Raw genomic sequence first — 18,367 nt, 5'->3', positions numbered from 1 at the left:
GGGTACCTGGGTGGCTTGGTCGGTTAAGCGTCCGACTTCAGCTCAGGTCATGATCTCACGGTCCGTGAGTTCGAGCCCTGCGTCGGGCTCTGTGCTGACAGCTCAGAGCATGGAGCCTATTTCAGATTCTGTGTCTCCCTCTCTCTCTGCTCCTTCCCTGTTCATGCTCTGTCTCTCTCTGTCTCAAAAATAAATAAACGTTAAAAAAAAAAAATTTTTTTTTAAAGTAGGCCTTCTACATCAGTTTCTATGGCTATAACTGTTTCATTACATTACAAACTTTGTTACACAGTTAGAAAATAAATTGCATGTATATTTGAATACTTAAAATTTTGTTTGTTCGTTTGTTTTTCAACTTAGAAGTGAGGGTAAAGTTTATCCCTATCAGTCTTTCACTTACTTTGTAAATAGCTCTTGCCTATTTAGAAAAATCTGTCTCAATCCTGTATATAAAGTCCTAAGGCTATAAAACAACTTTTTGTTAATTGTAGTAACAACCTCATAGGGTTGTTAGGAGGATTACATTAAATCTGTATGAAGAATTTAGAAAGTGCCAGGCACATGGGAAGCAGTTTAAAAAAAAGATTAGTGTTGTTGTTCTGTTTTGTTTTTTAATGCATACAAAGAAATATAGCTCCCGTGGTATTGTCAAACCAGTTAATAGACCATTATTACATAGGTTTGGCTCTTGTTCCTACAGCCTAACCTGATAGAGTTCAAAGAACTTCCTCAGTTTTTGCCAGAATTCTTAGAGGGGACCAAAATGGCCCTTCTTCAGTTGTTTTATGACTTTTAAAATCCACACAATCTACATGAACACAGCAGGGATTTCCCTATCAGCTTACTGCCTCTGAATCCCCACCTGCTGATCCCAAATGAAAATACTCACATCTTTATTCCATTTGACTGATAAAACTGCTTGAATTTTTTCTGACTTTCCCTGCAAAATTGGGAGATGAAGAGAGGAGTGTTTTGAAAAGATTCTGTACTTGGGGTGCCTGGGTGGCTCAGTCGGTTAAGCGTCCGACTTCAGATCAGGTCACGATCTCGCGGTCTGTGAGTTCGAGCCCCGCGTCAGGCTCTGGGCTGATGGCTCAGAGCCTGGGGCCTGCTTCAGATTCTGTGTCTCCCTCTCTCTCTCCCCCTCCCCCATTCATGCTCTGTCTCTCTCTGTCTCAAAAATAAACGTTAAAAAAAAAAAATTAAAAAAAAAAAAAGAAAGAAAAGATTCTGTACATGCAAACGTTTAGGTGTCCTTCAAATGTTGTTATAACCAGGTACTTTTTCCTAACAATCAGAATAGCCTGGCATACATCTGCCCAGGAAAAACTCTATCATCTGGACTTCAGGAAGATTAAATGCTAATTTATATGAAGAGGTAAAAAACATTCCCATTGTAAGTGGGAACTGTGCTGTCTGTACCAGTGTGGCATCATATTGCCTATGCTCCCTTATTATTTATCTTTGTGTGAATATGTGTTGTCTCAACTATATTTAAAATAAAAACTTCAACAGCAATATCTAGTAATACCTTTAGATCTTTGAAAACCATAGGTGTAGCACAGTATCCTGACAAAGGTGGGCACACAGTAAGTATTTGTTGATGATAATAGACATGGAACTGACAGAATTAAATAAACTCAGTGAGCGAGTTGATGAAAGTTGGAAGCATCTAGTGAATATTGTAACTAGGATATGTGGGTCATTAGAGTGATGGAGAAAAGAAAGCAAATAGAATAAGAATATGAAAAAGAATGGAATAGATGCGTTGCTTCTTGATTTTGATATTTCATATTTTCTTGGTTATGTCACATGATTTTAAAAATGGGGTACAATTTAATACGTGATGGGGTATATAAAATACAGTCCTAAATTAAGATTGTTAAATCTCAAGTCTCGACTTTATTTGTGGCTTGTGAATGTAGGATGGCATTTCATTTTGGGGGTTATCTCTGATGTTCTTAAGCCTTCTTTATGATGCCATAGTTAGGTCTGGATGTCTGACTGTTGAAATATTTCAGAAATAAGCTGGGACCGTTAGAAGGAATTCTGTATGATGGGGTGCCTGGGTGGCTCATTCAGTTGAGCGTCTGCATCTTGATTTAGGCTCAGATCATGATCCCAGGGTTGAGGTATTGAGTCCTATGTCAGGCTCCATGCTGAGTGAGTAGCCTGCCTAGGATTCTCTCTCTGTCTCTCTCTCTCTCTCTCCCCCCCACCCCCCGGCTTCCTCCCTCTGCCCCTCTCCTCCACTTGAGCCTGCTCTCTCTCAAAAAAAAAAAAGAAGAAGAAGAAGAAGAAAGAATTCTGTATGAGATTATGAGGGCATGGGAATAGTTGAGAGTTATTCTGAGTGCTCTTAGGCCAATTACAAATACATTTTGGATCACATATTAACTTATGGAGATGTGAAAAAAAGTAGCAGTAGAAGAACCACCTTAAAAATCAAAATTTAAAAGAATTGATAGCTACAGCCCCCTGCCTCAATCCATTAGTTTACCTATTCATAGTCATTTCTGAGAGAAGTTTAAGGATGTTTCTTACTAGCAAAAGAGAGAAGGGCATAGATACATATGTTTTAAAAATCTGAAAACGGGGTTCCTGGGTGGCTCAGTTGGTTAAGCATCCGACTTCAGCTCAGGTCATGATCTTACAGTCCGTGAGTTCGAGCCCTGCGTCAGGCTCTGTGCTGACAGCTCAGAGCCTGGAGCCTGCTTCAGATTCTGTATCTCCCTCTCTCTCTGACCCTCCCCTGCTCATGCTCTGTCTCTCTTTGTCTCAAAAATAAATAAAAACATTACAAAAAATAAAAAATAAATAAAAAATAAAAATCTGAAAACAAAATACTACATACTTATAGTTGAAATTGGGGGAAATAGAAAAAAACAGAAGATAAATAAATTGCTTACCATTTTTGGCATATGTGTCTCCTTTTTTCTTTCCCTGAGACCACTGATACATAATTTTTTTCTGTTTTTTAGCATATATTTTATGATCTGCTTTCCACATACTACCTAATAAATACTTGCCCGTATTGTTACATAGTCCACATAATTTTATTTTTTTAAGTTTTTTAGGTTTACTTATTTATTTTGAGAGAGAGAGAGAACACATGCAAGTGGGGGAGGAGCAGAGAGAGAGAATCCCAAGCAGGCTCTGTATTGTCAGTGCAGAGTCCCGCACAGGGCTCAAACCCACAAACTGTGAGATCATGACCAGAGCCCAAACCAAGAATCAGACAGTCAGCTGACTGAGCCACCCAGGCATCCCTAGTCTACATAATTTTAAATGGCTGCATAGACTGTCTTCCATCCTTAAGATGTACTGTGGTTTAACTAATCTCCTATTGTAGGGCATTTAGATTGTTTTAAGTATTTTCTATTAATACATCATTCAACATCCCTGTAAATAAATCTTTCCACATATTCCTGATTATTTGTTTAGAATAGATTGCCAGAAAGGGACTTGATGGTCAGACAGTTTCCTTTTTTTTTTTCTTTTAAGTAATCTCTACACCCAATGTGGTACTTGAACTTACAACCCTGAGATCCAGAGTTGCATGCCCTACCATCTTAGCCAGCCAGATGCCCCAGTATACATATTTCTAAAGGCCATTGGTAGATAAAGCTGAATTCCCCTCTAGCAATACTATATATTAAGATAATAAAACATTTATATTAGGATTCTGAATGTAGTCAAATTCTTTGTCTTGCAGCATTCCTTCTTAACTCTACAGTAAGTAGATGGAACCCATCTGTGTAATAGGGGAGACAGAGGTTATTAGTAATTCACAAACTGCATAATACTTTTAGAGGAGATGGGCTTAAGGAATACTATTGCAAATTATACCCATAATGCAAATTTTTATTTAGCAATTTTTATTAAAATGAGATCATATTCTATGTCCTGTATAAGATATATCATGTGATTTTGTCGTAGTGTTTACATCAAAATGAAACTATGTAGAGTGCTGTTTATATATTGAAATGTTTTCATTTTTTTTTACTTGTAGCCATATAAAGAAGATACTTAACAGTCATTTCTCAACAATTATATAGTCAACTGATGTAACAATGGTACTAATATTGGGACGAAGACTAAACAGAGAGGATCTTGGGGTGCGTGATTCCCCAGCTACTAAACGTAAAGTTTTTGAAATGGACCCTAAATCTCTGACAGGCCGTGAGTTTTTTGACTTCTCTTCAGGATCATCCCATGCTGAAAACATACTCCAGATATTCAATGAATTCCGAGACAGCCGCTTATTCACAGATGTTATCATTTGTGTGGAAGGCAAAGAATTTCCTTGCCATAGAGCTGTTCTCTCAGCCTGCAGTAGCTATTTCAGAGCTATGTTTTGTAACGACCACAGAGAAAGCAGAGAAATGTTGGTTGAGATTAATGGTATTTTAGCTGAAGCCATGGAATGTTTTTTGCAGTATGTTTATACTGGAAAAGTAAAGATCACTACAGAGAATGTACAATATCTCTTTGAAACATCAAGCCTCTTTCAGATTAGTGTTCTCCGTGATGCATGTGCCAAGTTCTTAGAGGAGCAACTTGATCCTTGTAACTGCTTAGGAATCCAGCGCTTTGCTGATACGCATTCCCTCAAAACACTCTTCACAAAATGCAAGAATTTTGCATTACAGACTTTTGAGGATGTGTCTCAGCATGAAGAATTTCTTGAGCTTGATAAAGATGAACTTATTGATTATATTTGTAGTGATGAACTTGTTATTGGTAAAGAGGAGATGGTTTTTGAAGCCGTCATGCGTTGGGTCTATCGTGCTGTTGATCTGAGAAGACCACTGTTACATGAGCTCCTGACACATGTGAGACTCCCTCTGTTGCATCCCAACTACTTTGTCCAAACAGTTGAGGTGGACCAATTGATCCAGAATTCTCCTGAGTGTTATCAGTTGTTGCATGAAGCAAGACGGTACCACATACTTGGGAATGAAATGATGTCCCCAAGGACTAGGCCACGCAGGTGAGAAAACTGTTTGTAAATGAACTACAACATAATCAACACAAGTTTTTATTTGTTTAATATTTTTAAACCTCCTGAGTGAAATCTCAGTTAGTTATTTTATGTATTGTCTACATGTAGCTTTATATGATTTAAGATTTGTTATGGATTATGTAAATCATTAAAATGCCCCCCTCCCCCCAAAAATAAAATGTCTCTGCCAGTGAAGGCTAGATTCAACAGTAACATTTTTTTGTTATTGTTCTGAGCTATGAAAGGGTATGGCAAAGGGTCTTTACAACTCTGCACATCTCAATATATTTCTACTTATTTCTCTTAACATTTATAGGGTCCCAGATCATTTCACTTTTCTTTCCAGAGGGCCTTTGGATATAAAGTACACTAAAGACTTTGGTAGACTGTCTTGGATTGCCTCTACATATAAAAAACAATCGGCCAATTTACAGACTCCCTTTTTTCCAAACAGACAACTTGAAATATAAATGTGAAGTAAATAAGCTGCTATATATTGAGTGGATTCTTAGATGTAAAACCCATGTTTCAGATCTCTTCTTATTGCCATGGTTACTATATTTAATGTCAATCTCAATTTTTAAATTTTTTTCTGAATATAAAAATTGTATCAGAGAGAATTTAGAAATTTATGTTTGGAGGTGGGAATTCAATTCAGTATTATATTTGTATCATCTTATAATGTGTATTTATAAAGCACATATAGATTTCAATTCATAAACTATAGAAAAATAATATCCATGCTTTAATAATTGAAGGAATAATACTAAATGTGCCAAACTGTGAATAAGCAAGAAACAGCTATTGTGAGAAATATTACAGTAAAAAATATTTCTAATATCTTTCTAACAAAGCTAATTTTTTTAATTGTGTTAAAAAATAGCATATAACATAAGTTTACCTTCTTAACAATTTTTAAGTGTACTACTCAGTAGTGTTAAATATATTCACATTGTTGTGAAACTGGTGTTTATTTTTATTTTCACATAGCGTCTCCACTTTTCCTATAAATTTACTAGAGCATAGCTCTTAAATCAAATTTTTAGACTTGATTTTGATTCTTATTGTTTTATATGTGATTAAAATTCAGCATATTAGGAGATAGCATGTCTTTAAAATCTACACTAGTTTGGATATAGTAAGATTTAATCTCTTTCCTCATATGTAAAATGAGAATGATGATTTAAATAGTACTTAGTTAACTATTAAGTGCAATAACTCTTAAGGTACTCATCATCAGAAGTGGTGTGCAGAAGTACTTAAAAATTATTAGCTATTATTACTTATGTAGTATAGTATAGGTCTGACCCACTTTTTTTTTTTTAATTTTTTTTTTCAACGTTTATTTATTTTTGGGACAGAGAGAGACAGAGCATGAACGGGGGAGGGGCAGAGAGAGAGGGGGACACAGAATCAGAAACAGGCTCCAGGCTCTGAGCCATCAGCCCAGAGCCTGACGCGGGGCTCGAACTCACGGACCGCAAGATCGTGACCTGGCTGAAGTCGGACGCTTAACCGACTGCGCCACCCAGGCGCCCCAGGTCTGACCCACTTTAAGAAAACTCCCAGTCTGAACTTTTTTGGATACAGTATTGGGTAATTAAAACTACAAAAAAATAATGTAATATTTCTTTGTATTAGAGTTAGAGTGCACTTTTTTTCTTCAAAGTCAACCGAGTTTCATGAAAAGTAATTGCTTTATAAGAAAGAAATATAAAATATTTTACTCAGTTTTTAAACAAAGGACAAGAACATGCAATTTTATTATATAATATACTGATTTTTTTTAAGCTGTTATTTTATTTAAGGACTGTTATGAAACTTGGGCTGAGCTTAGAAATGTAAAAGACCAGGGTTCTTCAGTGTATTAATTAAGAACACTGGGGATGCCTGGGTGGCTCAGCCAGTTAAGCACCAACTCTTGATTTTGGCTCAGGTCATGATCTTACGGTTCATGGGATCAATCCTCACGTCAGGCTCTGAGCTAACAGTGCAGAACCTGCTTGGGATTCTTTCTCTCCCTCTCTCTCTGCCCTCTCCTGCTTGTGCTCACTCTCTCTCCCAAAAATAAATCAATAAACATTAAAAAAAAAAAACACTGAACAGCTTTGGGGCTGTTCTAGAACTTTTCCGGATACACAGTATCCCTCCAAGGGGAAAATCGTGTGTTTTCTTTTAGAGAGAGAGAGAGAGTGCACGGAGGAGAGGAGCAGAGGGAGAGAGAGAGAATCTCAAGGAGATTCCACACTCAGCATGGAGCCCTACATGGGGCTTGATCCCACAACCCTGGTATCATGACCTGAACTGAAATCAAGGGTTAGATGCTCAACCAACTGAGCCACCCACGTACCCCCAAATTGTGTATTTTTCTAAACAGAATGCCCTTATAGCAGAGAGAATGGTTTTGGGTCACATAGGGTTAATAATACCTTTCCTGCATATCTCCTATATATGCATAAGATTAGAATTAGGGACCAAGGAATATATGTTGTAAAATCAAACCAAGTTATTTTATTATTAACATTATAAAAATATGACATAAATGAAGTCAGATTGCAGCCTAAGGATAATTAAGCTTAGAATATAAATAGATAATTTTCCAATTCACTTAATTATTTGATTTGTAAAAATGTATTTTACATCCAATTTTTAAGGGAATCAATCCATTTCATACAGTGAAATAATCTGTGTAAGGTTGTAATGTCATCTTTATTTAAGGGAAAAGTAGGAAAAACCAAACTGTAGTTACATTGAATTTACAGAATATTGTAAATGTAATAGAAGATATTTATTTTATGTAGGCATTACATGAGGAATATAAGGAGAAATGCTTTATTTTACAACTCTACCATCACCTCCTGTTCTTTATATTCTTTCACTTATCTGTTACTGCATATTAGTACCAATCACTAGGAATTTCATTATCTGAACAATGTGTATTGTTTGTACAGGTTCTCATCTTTCTGAGAAACTCCAAACTTCTTTGAAAGAGGAGTGATGTCTCCACTTCAAGTACAGTTTACTCCTCTGACTTCTGCTCCAGTCCCTCTACTGAAACTCCTCTCAATCAGGTCATTACTGACCTTCTATTTGTTATTTGTTAGCTTCTTTGCAGTCTTTATTCACCTTGATCTCTCACTAGGATTTGACATTATCAATTGTTTTACTTTTTCTTGATGCTCTCTCCTCCACAAGCTTCTGAAACACTATTTTCCTTATGGTCTTCTTCTCCAGCTGCTCTTTTCCAATTTGATGGTTCTATGTCTTATCTTTGAAATGTTCATCATCCCCTTGGTTCACATCTGTCTGTCTTGCCTTGTATTACATCTTCCCAGGTTATCTCATCTATTCTCTTCATTTTAATTACCATATATGCTATTGACTATCAAACCTATATCTCCAGCCCAGACTTCTCTCTTTCTTTTATTCATCCATTTATTCAGCCAATTTTTAAAAAATTATTTGTTTGTTTATTTTTACTTCAGGATGCATCTTTAAAACAATAACATAGGCGTACCATGGTGGCTCAGTCAGTGAGCGTCTAACTTCAGCTCAGGTCATGAGCTGAAATATTTTGTTAATTTTTTTAATGTTTATTTATATTTTGAGAGAGAGAGCGCGCGCGCAACAGCACGATGGGGGAGGGGCAGAGAGAAAGGGAGACACAGAATGTGGAGCAGAATCTCCAGGCTCTGAGCTGTCAGCACAGATCTGACATGGAGCTTCAACCCATGAACCGTGAGATCATGACCTGAGCCAAAGTCAGACGCTTAACTGACTGAGCCACCCAGGCGCCCCAATAATAATTCTTTCATATTAACTAATACCCAGTCCATATCCATATTTCCCCAATCCCTAAACTGTTCCATAATGAACCTTGATCCAGTCAAAGACCACTCATTGCATGTAGTTATTTCCACCAAGTCTTTTATTCTAGAACAGTTTCTTTTTCATAATTTTAACTTGTTGATGGGCAAGTTGCCCAGGAGAATATTGCACCTTCTGTATTAGGTTGCTTCCTTATGGTGTTACTTAGTTGAATTTAGCTATGTTTACTGGAAACTGGAAGTTAGCTCTACAAGCTCCAGCTTGATGGAGACAAGTTAAATATTTTTGGCTAGAATTCATCCTAGGTAATGTGTATATATTGTATGGCATTACATTAAGAGACATAGTATATCTGGTCGTCCCACCTTTAGTGATGCAAAAGTTAACTCTGGATTAGGGTGATGACAGTCTGTTCCTACCACTGTACAGTTAGGTTATAGTCCTCACATCAGCCAGTATTTCTTCAATGCTTATCCTGTGCCAAGTATTCTCTGGAGCTCAATCCATACTGGATATTCTACCTATATATACCCACGTGTCTCTCAAATGAGAGAGAAAACCCCAACATACATTATATTGAAAACAGTATGATAGGGTTACTTAGAAAGAAAGTGTGGGCCAATCTAAGAGCATGTAAATTCTGATAATCTGTACTACCAGTTGTAAAGCCCTGGTAGAAAAAATAATAGAGACCAATCATAGGAATAAAGCTTAGGAATAGTTGTGTTTTTATTAATATATATTATGTAACTTTAAATCTCTGTACTAATGCATAATGCTATTTTTTAATAAACAAGTGCAAGCATCATTATGTGTTCAGAATACTGGCTTCAGAATCAGGCTTAGTCTAGGATCTGGCTCTGTACAAATAGTTAGTTCCATGACTTTAGGCAAAGCATTTTCACTTCTCTATCAGTTTCCTTTTCTCTAAAATAAGCCTAATGCCACTTTGTAATATTGCGAGGATTGGAAATACCATATGAAAAGTGTATATGCTCGTATTTGACACAAAAATACACAATAAAAGTTTTTACTTGTTTTATGAATAATAAAAATACATTACATATTTGTGCTGTACTTTTACAGAATAGGAAATATTGTTTGAGAGACAGAAATACTTAATGTGGTTTATTTTAAGCATAGTTTGTTCATGTCTATGGAAAAATTTGATGCTCTTTGTCACATTCCATTGAAGAATAGGGATAGCTAAGATTTAATAACTTATCATTTTGAGTTTGGAATTAGTTTTAAGTATTTTTCTAATAATTGTCTATCTTGCCTAATAATCAGTTACTATATAATGAAAATTATGTGCATAAGGAAGACAAGGTTCAAGTTCCTGTTGGAAACCAATGAGTAGACAAAGATATGATTAAGATTTTGGGCAGGGGGTAGTGGTGCCTGGGTAGCTCAGTCGGTTAAGCAGCCAACTCTTGATTTTGGCACAGGTCATGGTCTCACGGTCATGAGATTGGCCCCACATCCAGCTCTGTGCTGTGGAGTCTGTTTCGGATTCTCTCTCTCTTCCTCTCTCTCTGCCCCTCCCCCACTCTCACTATCTCTGTCTCTCTCAAAATAAATACATAAATCTTTTAATTTTTTTTGTTTGTTTGTTTTTAAGAAATAGTATTTTCGGGACATCTGGGTGGCTCAGTCGGTTGGGCATCCAACTCTTGATTTTGGTTCAGGTCATGATCCCAGGGTAGTGGGATCGAGCCCTGCATCAGGCTCCATGCTGAGCATGGAGTTTATCTCTCTTTCTCACTCTCTGCCTCTCTCCCCCACTTGTGCTCTCTCTCTCTCTCTCTCTCTCTCTCTCTCTCTCTCTCTCTCTGTCTCTCTCTCTCTCACAGAAAAAAGAAAGAGTATTTTAAAATTCAGTGTTTTCAATTTTTTCCAGTCCCTCTTAAGAATAATAATCTGTTATACTATAGTATGCATAGTTTACCATTTTTCTCCATGTTAGTTTCTTTATTTTTAACTCAAACATTTTTACATGAAAGTATACATGTAAGTCTCCCTCTACCTGACCCTTGATATATCAATTCTCCCCAAAGGATACCTGTTGCCAGTTTTTTGAACTCTTTAGAAACATACTTTGCATATAGAAGTGGGCATGTGAATATATGCACACATACCTGCCTATTTTTTTTATACACTCCACTCTGCACCTTGTTTTTATCACTTATAAGTATCTTGGAGATTATTCTATATCAGCACATATAGATCTTTAAGTCAGTCTGTTTAGAGTATTCTCTTACTATGGACAGGTCACTAAGTGGGAAGGTTTTCAAAGGCTGTTTGGGCAAGCATGGAATCCAAACAAAGGGAGTTAGTAGATCTTTAGAATCAGAATCCTCTCAGCTAGTATAGCTTGAGCAAGTCTCCACAACCACAAAAATATTCTTACCAAAGAACCAGTAATGTTCAAGTTAGCTAACCTAAGATTCTTTTTCCCTTAGAAATAACTTGAATGAGCACAGGAAATGTTTACCTCTGTGATTATTATACTTTTTCATTCATTTACTTGTTGCTTCTATAACTGACCAAACCCCTCTTTTGATATGTAGGGGTTTTTTTTAGATATATTAATACATTGAGTTTAGTAAGTGTCATACCTTATGGACTAAAGAACCATGTCTCATATCTCTATTTTAGTTAATTATTTTGTTTGGTGGAGCAGTTTTCAGATATCTTTGAATCTTGGAATGATGAATAGATTATATTACTAATATCTTTCCCTTCTCCCTTCCAATGTCCTGCTATATGGAGACACTGCCTTTCCTGTTGTGCTTTTTAAATATGTTCAGCTATTCTTCCCATTAACCATTAACCATTCCCATTGATCCCTTTTTTGTTGATGAGAGTTAGTTTGGCAGTTCACCTATCTCTGGCATATTTGGCAATATTGCTTCTCGGCCTTTTGGCTAAGATTAAGTGTAGTATCTGGCATATTTGGCATTAATAATAAGTAGGTTTGTTATTTTAGCCGACAAGTCCTGTATTTTGCTTTTTAAGATTCTTAACTGAACCTGATAATTATTACACATTTTATTCATCAGGTTGAGAATATCCTATGGATTTATAATTATTTTATCTTTCACATAAATCAAAGAATGTAATCTTCTAATTTGATCTTAAATTCATGATAAGAGAGGGTGACAATTTTTTTAACAGTAATTACCATAGTAAATTTTTTCAAAGGATAATTTGGTTGTCATACACCCCCAGGAACAGCAAATATTTGTTATTTTATCACAGCAAAATCAGAATTTTCATTTTAAAGCATTAATAAAATATATAACAATAATTAATTAATTAAATATTAATAAAATAAAGTAACATTCACTCTAAAAATTAGATTGAGGGGTGCCTGGGTGGCTAAGTCCGTTGAGCGTCCGCCTCTTGGTCTCAACTCAGGTCATGATCTCAGGGTCATAATATCAAGCCCAGAGTTGGGCTCTGTGCTGGGCGTGGAGCCTGCTTGGGATTCATTCTCTCTCTGTCTCTGTCTCTCTCTCTCTCTGCCTCTCTTTCTCTCTCTCTCTCTCTCTCTCTCTCTCTCTCTCCCCCCTCCCTCCCTCCCTCTCTCTCCCTCTATCTCCCCCTCCCCCTCTCCTTCCCTCTCCCCCTGCCCCTCCCCTGCTCGCACACACTCTCTCTCAAAAATACATACATAGATTGAATTGGATATCCAGACTTTTATTCATCCTATAGTATCATCTTGAATGCCTTTTTGTTCTAGTTGCCATCATCAGCTGGAGTAACTTATTTCCATTAAGGCTATCATCTCCCTACCATAGATAAAAGTTTTCCAAGCTCAAGAAATAAAAATAACTTTTATTGGGTTAACAGTCTCTATAATGAGAACACTAGACCTGTCTCTAAGTTAAAAGCCATTTGGCTGCAAATAAGACCTTCCATACAGGCAAAATTACTAGTTTATTGATCCTTTCAAATAAAAACACATTCCAGTACACCTGAAATGATCCTTTATTTAGTGGGACTAATTGTTTTTTTGTGTTTTTGTTTTTTTTTTTTTAGTGGGACTAATTGTTTTGGCCATTAGCTTTTTGTGCTATTTTCTCTTGTCCCAAGGTACAAAAACATACAATATATGTTTATTAGGCTAAGAAGTCTTGAAAAAGGCAAGCAAGGTTAAGCAAAGAGAAACTATAAAACAAATAAAATGTTATAGGAAAAGTGTAAAGCACAATTCTATAATATAATAATAGTTGTATTGATTTTACATTAAAATAATTGGGAGTGGTTGGACCCCAATGACAGTATTTAGCAACTTTTGTTTTGATCAATCAATAAATAAGGCTTTGAGGAATATCACATGGATTTGTCTTAGAGGTATTTTAAGTGTAATTTTGGGAAATGATACTTTTATGGAAAGAAAGAGAAGTTAATAGTTATACTCCGTATCTGGTGTTATTCTCTTTACTTTTAATAGTTTTGTGTTGGAATTATTCATTTTGGAATACTTTAATAGTCTCATTTTGGAATTATTTGGAAAATAGTATTGATAATATTTCCATCTTTCCAATAATATTTTACTATGTACTAGATTAGGGTTATATGATTTGCTGGGTTCCTAAAAGTAATTTTTATTCCATCTATGAACAAGATTCTTTTCTACAATATATTTTTCTGATTTTATAATGGAAAAATATGGCTGGCATGGAACAGGAGAATGATTATTAGCTGGAAAAGCTATGAGTAAATGTAGCTAGAATAGAGTATTTCTGTTAGAGGAACATACCAGTATTGCTTAATTTTGTTTTTTTCTAGTGTAATTGTGTAACTTTAGTGTAATGACTAAAACTACAAATCAGTGTTCTGATGTGGTCTGTCTTCCCTCCATATTTAAGTTAATAGAAGAGGGATTGTTAGCATTTTGCTTCATGAGACTTAAAATTATAACAACCATAAAATGTAGGTGCATTTTTCATTTCAGTTATATTTGTGAAAAAATATAAAAGCCAAATAACTTTCAAATTCCAAACTATCTATTGATCCTTATGAACAACAACAACAAAAAACTTAGATAAGTTTTTAGTTTTTCCTGTATCTAACTTAAATGTAAACTACAAAACAAAAGAATCCTGTGACTAACATAAACCTTAGGATTCTCTTAGTGCTCTAAATATTTTTTTTTCCACTCTAAAAATTCTCCGTGCTCATTATCATCTTGAAAATTTGTGTTGATAGAAGGAAACCACACTATCCAGAGATAGCTATCGTTAGCACCTTGGTATATTCTTTCCAGAATTTTTTTACATAGTATTGATGAGACCTTCTGTATAATTTTTGTCTTGCTTTTTTCCATTAACATTCTTTGTTATAAACTCTTTTAGTGACTGCTCAGTGTTTTGCTTTGGATTACTTTAATTACTTAACTTTAAAAGATTATTATAAAAAATAATTTCTGAATAAGTACACATACTCCTTTAAAGGGTACTTATACTATGAATTCGTTTTTTTAGAACTAGCAGTCTGATGAAAAGCACCATTTGTCTACATTATCTTACCTTGGTGTGATTATACACATCTGAATTGCTGCAAAACTGCATTTGAAAATCATCCTTATTAATACCAGGATTCCAGTTGAGTTAGGTAGGATCTTTAGACTGCTTTACAATTTTTGAGGCAAAACTCATAGAAAAAAGTACCCATAGAAATTTTCTGTGGAAAATGATGTCACTAAATCCCTTATAAATGTTCTCAAAGTAAGTCATTGGCAGCCTGTATTATTTGGCACATGCTCAGAGAATAAACTGTTTACTTTATAATCGTGTTCTGCTTTCTTAATGATAATGGTATGTCTTTAGAGTTTCCAATGATCTTGCATGTATTTTGTTATTTAAACATTCCTATAATAATTATTTTAGGTCAACTGGCTATTCTGAGGTGATTGTTGTCGTCGGAGGCTGTGAACGGGTTGGAGGATTTAATCTTCCATACACTGAGTGTTATGATCCTGTGACAGGAGAATGGAAGTCTTTGGCTAAGCTTCCAGAATTTACCAAATCAGAGTATGCGGTCTGTGCTCTAAGGAATGACATTCTTGTTTCAGGTAAAGAATTATTACTGTAGCAACTTTTAATTTGAACATAGCTTGGCTGTTTTAAACAATAGTACTGTCTCAAAAAAAAAAAAAAAAAACAGACAGTGAAAGTGAATACGCCCACTTTAGGCAGATCAGTTTATACAACAAATAAAACCAAGAGTGACTTTTTGCGCTTAAAAACGAGCTCAAGATGATCTAGAATGATTTATAAGAGATCCACTAGAAAAATGCCTGTAATCATCATATTTTAAATGTTATCAAATGCATATAGAATATAGTATAATTTTTCTTAACTTTTACCTGTTAACTTTGTTTTAAGGAACACGGTAAAGTATGCAAAGTGAAAAATACCCATATAATTAAGCATCTCCAATCCACCCAGCTTTTCTGAAATTCTCCCAAAGTTTATGAAACATGATTTTCCTTAAAATTCTTAACTTTTTTTTTTTTTAATTTCTTTTTAACGTCTGTTTTTGAGAGACAGAGTGCAAGCGGGGGAGGGGCAGAAAGAGATGGATGCACAGAATCCAAAGCAGGCTCCAGGCTCTGAGCTGTCATAGCAGGGCCAGATACTGGGCTCAAACTCACAAACTGTGAGATCGTGACCTGATCTCGTGATCACGTGCTGAAGTCAAAAGCTCAACCAACTGAGCCACCCTGGTGCCCCAAAATTCTTAACTTCGTTTATGTGATGTTACATCTAAAATCAGAGACCGTAAAATGACAGACGTATACAAAGTATAACTACTGTATCAATGGTCCTAAGTCTGTTCATGGTTAATAATTTTACCAGCTTTGCAGATTACTATATTACTACCTGTTGAACAATGTAACAATACATACTTTATTTTGTACAATAGTATACTTTTGAAAAAATGGATGATTTAAAAAAACTTTTTTTAAATAATTCTGTTTGGGTGCTTCTGATGTCTGATTCAAATTAATAGTCTCATACATTTGTAAAATTCATATTCTGCATTTTATTATTTGGGGCCTATAATTATTATTTTTCAAGATAATCAGCCAAGTTTAAATCTGCTCTGTGGAACTATTTCCATTAAACTTTAAGAGGGTCTTTCATTTATTGAACTGAATTCACAAATTCTTAGACTGAATAAATCCTATGTTTTAATTATCTATGCCTTGAGCATAGTCCCTTAGTGATATATATATTATTGTGTGTACATTGTTTTGCATTTAAAGGTGGAAGAATCAATGGTCGTGATGTGTGGATTTATAACTCACAGTTAAATATTTGGATCAGAGTTGCTTCTCTAAATAAAGGCAGATGGCGTCACAAAATGGCTGTCCTCCTTGGTAAAGTAAGAAACCACTTTTTATTACTATTGCTGGTACATTTCCAAAATAAATACCACAGCTGAATCTTTCATTTTACTCACTCTCTGGGTATTTTGGATTCAAATTGTGTTTCCTTCCATTTCTAACCTCAGTAGATAAACTGCAGATATAAACAATTTGACACTGTACTTTTGAATGGATATTTTGTTTTCCCAATTTGGAATTTGTGGCAGTGAAGCACATTTCTCTTTTTATGCTCCATTGGAGTCTGAATGCCTAAGAAGCATTGGAAAATAAAGGAGTTACATCAAGTACAAAAACAGGCTAATGTCTAATCCAAGCAATCATTTTCCTTTGCTGACTGGCAGTCAGGAGGAGATACATTTATCTAGAGTGATGTTATTTTATCTTTTTTCTTTACACAAGTTAGGGACAAAAGTTTAAAGTAAGTGTTAAGATAAATTCAGCAACATATTTTAAAGAAAACTGATTATTGACTGTAGCTAATACATATTTAAAAATATATAATTTGGGGGTGCCTGGGTGGCTCAGTCGGTTAAGCATCTGACTTCAGCTTAGGTCATGATCTTGAAGCAGTTTGAGAATTCAAGCCCTGTGTTGGGCTCTGTGCTGACAGCCTGGAACCTGCTTCGGAGTCTGTGTCTCCCTTGCTCTCTGCCCTTCCCCCGTTCACACTCTGTCTCTCCCTCTCTCTGTCTCTCTCAAAAATAAATAAGCATTAAAAAAAGTAAAAGTATATAATTTATCTTCTTTGTCCTTAGGAACTTGAGAAACACTTATAGACTAGTGGTTTCCAAACTTTTTTAAACCAGCTACATCCTCTTTTTTTTTTAACGTTATTTATTTATTTATTTATTTATTTATTTATTTATTTATTTTATTTTTATTTTTAAATTTTTTTTAACGTTTATTTATTTTTGAGACAGAGACAGAGCATGAACAGGGGAAGGTCAGAGAGAGATGGAGACACAGAATCTGAAACAGGCTCCTGGCTCTGAGCTGTCAGCACAGAGGCTTTTATTTATTTTTGAGAGTGCAAGTCGGGGAAGTACAGAGAGGGGGACAAAGGATCCAAAGTGGGCTCCACACTGACAGCAGCGAGCCCAATGTGGGGCTTGAATTCACAAACTGTGAGATTGTGACCTGAGCCAAAGTTAGGACACTGAACCGACTGAGCCTACACCCTCTTTTTAAAGTTAAATCTAACATAAAAACCATTACATAGAACAGATAAAAATACAGCAGTATACCAAGGGCTCTTTAGCTTTTCACTACCTCCACCTCTATCAGCTCCTCCAAAGCTACCTCAAATTAACGAGCAATCTGAGCAAAAGCAGCATACTTGCTTACACGGGTTTTTTGGGTTTTGTGGGGTTCTTTTTGTTTTTTGTTTTTTGTTTTTTTAGAAAGAGAGAGCATGGGCAGAGGAGAGGGGCAGAGGGAGAGAGAGAGAGAATCCCAAGCACCCAGTGCAGCACCCAACACAAGGCTCGATCCCATAACTATGACCTGAGCTAAAACCAAGAGTCAGATGCTTAACCGACCAAGCTATCCAGGCGCCCCGTTACTCATGTTTTGACTGGTTCCCTGATGCCCCCTTCTAAAAAGATTGCTGCCTCTTAGGTCCTCCTGTGGAGACATTTTAGAGCCACCAATGAGAAAACAGAACTGCTCTAATTGAAACTGAGATGGTGCAGGAACCCTTCCCATTCAGCCTCTCATCAGCCCTCGTGCCCTCCCCCTATTTCCCCATGGAGGATTCTTGAAATTTATAGACTGTAGAATACTAGAGTTTCTCAAAGCACAGTTTGAAAGCTACTGTTTATTCCTAAGGGTATTGATCTGTTGTGCTGCTGCTATTGACAGTCAATGAAACATTGAGGATCTTGAAATAGATGTAATGGAAATAAAATATTAGTTCTATTTAAATATTTTCCAAAATCACTAGTTTGTTAGTACCTACTATATTATTTTTTTAATGTTTATTTATTTTTGAGAGAGAGAACATGGGAGAGGGGCAGAGAGAGAGGGAGACAGAGGATCTGAAGCAGGCTCTGTGCTGATAGCAGCAGCCTGATGCGGAACTCGAACTCATGCTCAGATCATCAGAGCCACCCAGGCACTCCAGCACTTACTGT

The 18,367-nt window shown here is 35.9% G+C and overlaps 1 protein-coding gene and 1 pseudogene across 12 annotated transcripts in view; both read left to right on the top strand.

Annotated features, from left to right (window-relative positions):
- KLHL24 (kelch like family member 24) overlaps window positions 1-18,367 on the top strand; it is a 43,932-nt gene that overhangs the window by 12,009 nt on the left and 13,556 nt on the right. For 9 of the 12 annotated variants that reach the window (XM_027061345.2, XM_053221161.1, XM_027061341.2 and 6 more), the window contains 3 exons: window positions 4,013-4,993; window positions 14,731-14,915; window positions 16,113-16,231. In XM_027061345.2, coding sequence (XP_026917146.1) covers window positions 4,074-4,993; window positions 14,731-14,915; window positions 16,113-16,231 — 1,224 coding nt within the window. In that variant the 5' untranslated portion in view covers window positions 4,013-4,073. Of the gene's footprint in view, window positions 1-2,021; window positions 2,164-4,012; window positions 4,994-7,956; window positions 8,077-14,730; window positions 14,916-16,112; window positions 16,232-18,367 lie in introns of those variants that run through there. The other 3 variants (XM_053221160.1, XM_053221163.1, XM_027061346.2) reach the window with 2 other exon arrangements.
- On the top strand, window positions 11,741-11,905 carry LOC113600048 (uncharacterized; annotated as a pseudogene).

Source organism: Acinonyx jubatus, chromosome C2, assembly GCF_027475565.1.
Source record: "Acinonyx jubatus isolate Ajub_Pintada_27869175 chromosome C2, VMU_Ajub_asm_v1.0, whole genome shotgun sequence".
In the NCBI taxonomy this organism is placed as follows: domain Eukaryota; kingdom Metazoa; phylum Chordata; class Mammalia; order Carnivora; family Felidae; genus Acinonyx; species Acinonyx jubatus.
The sequence above is the reverse complement of the archived record's forward strand: the minus strand, read 5'-3'. Positions and strand labels throughout refer to the sequence as shown.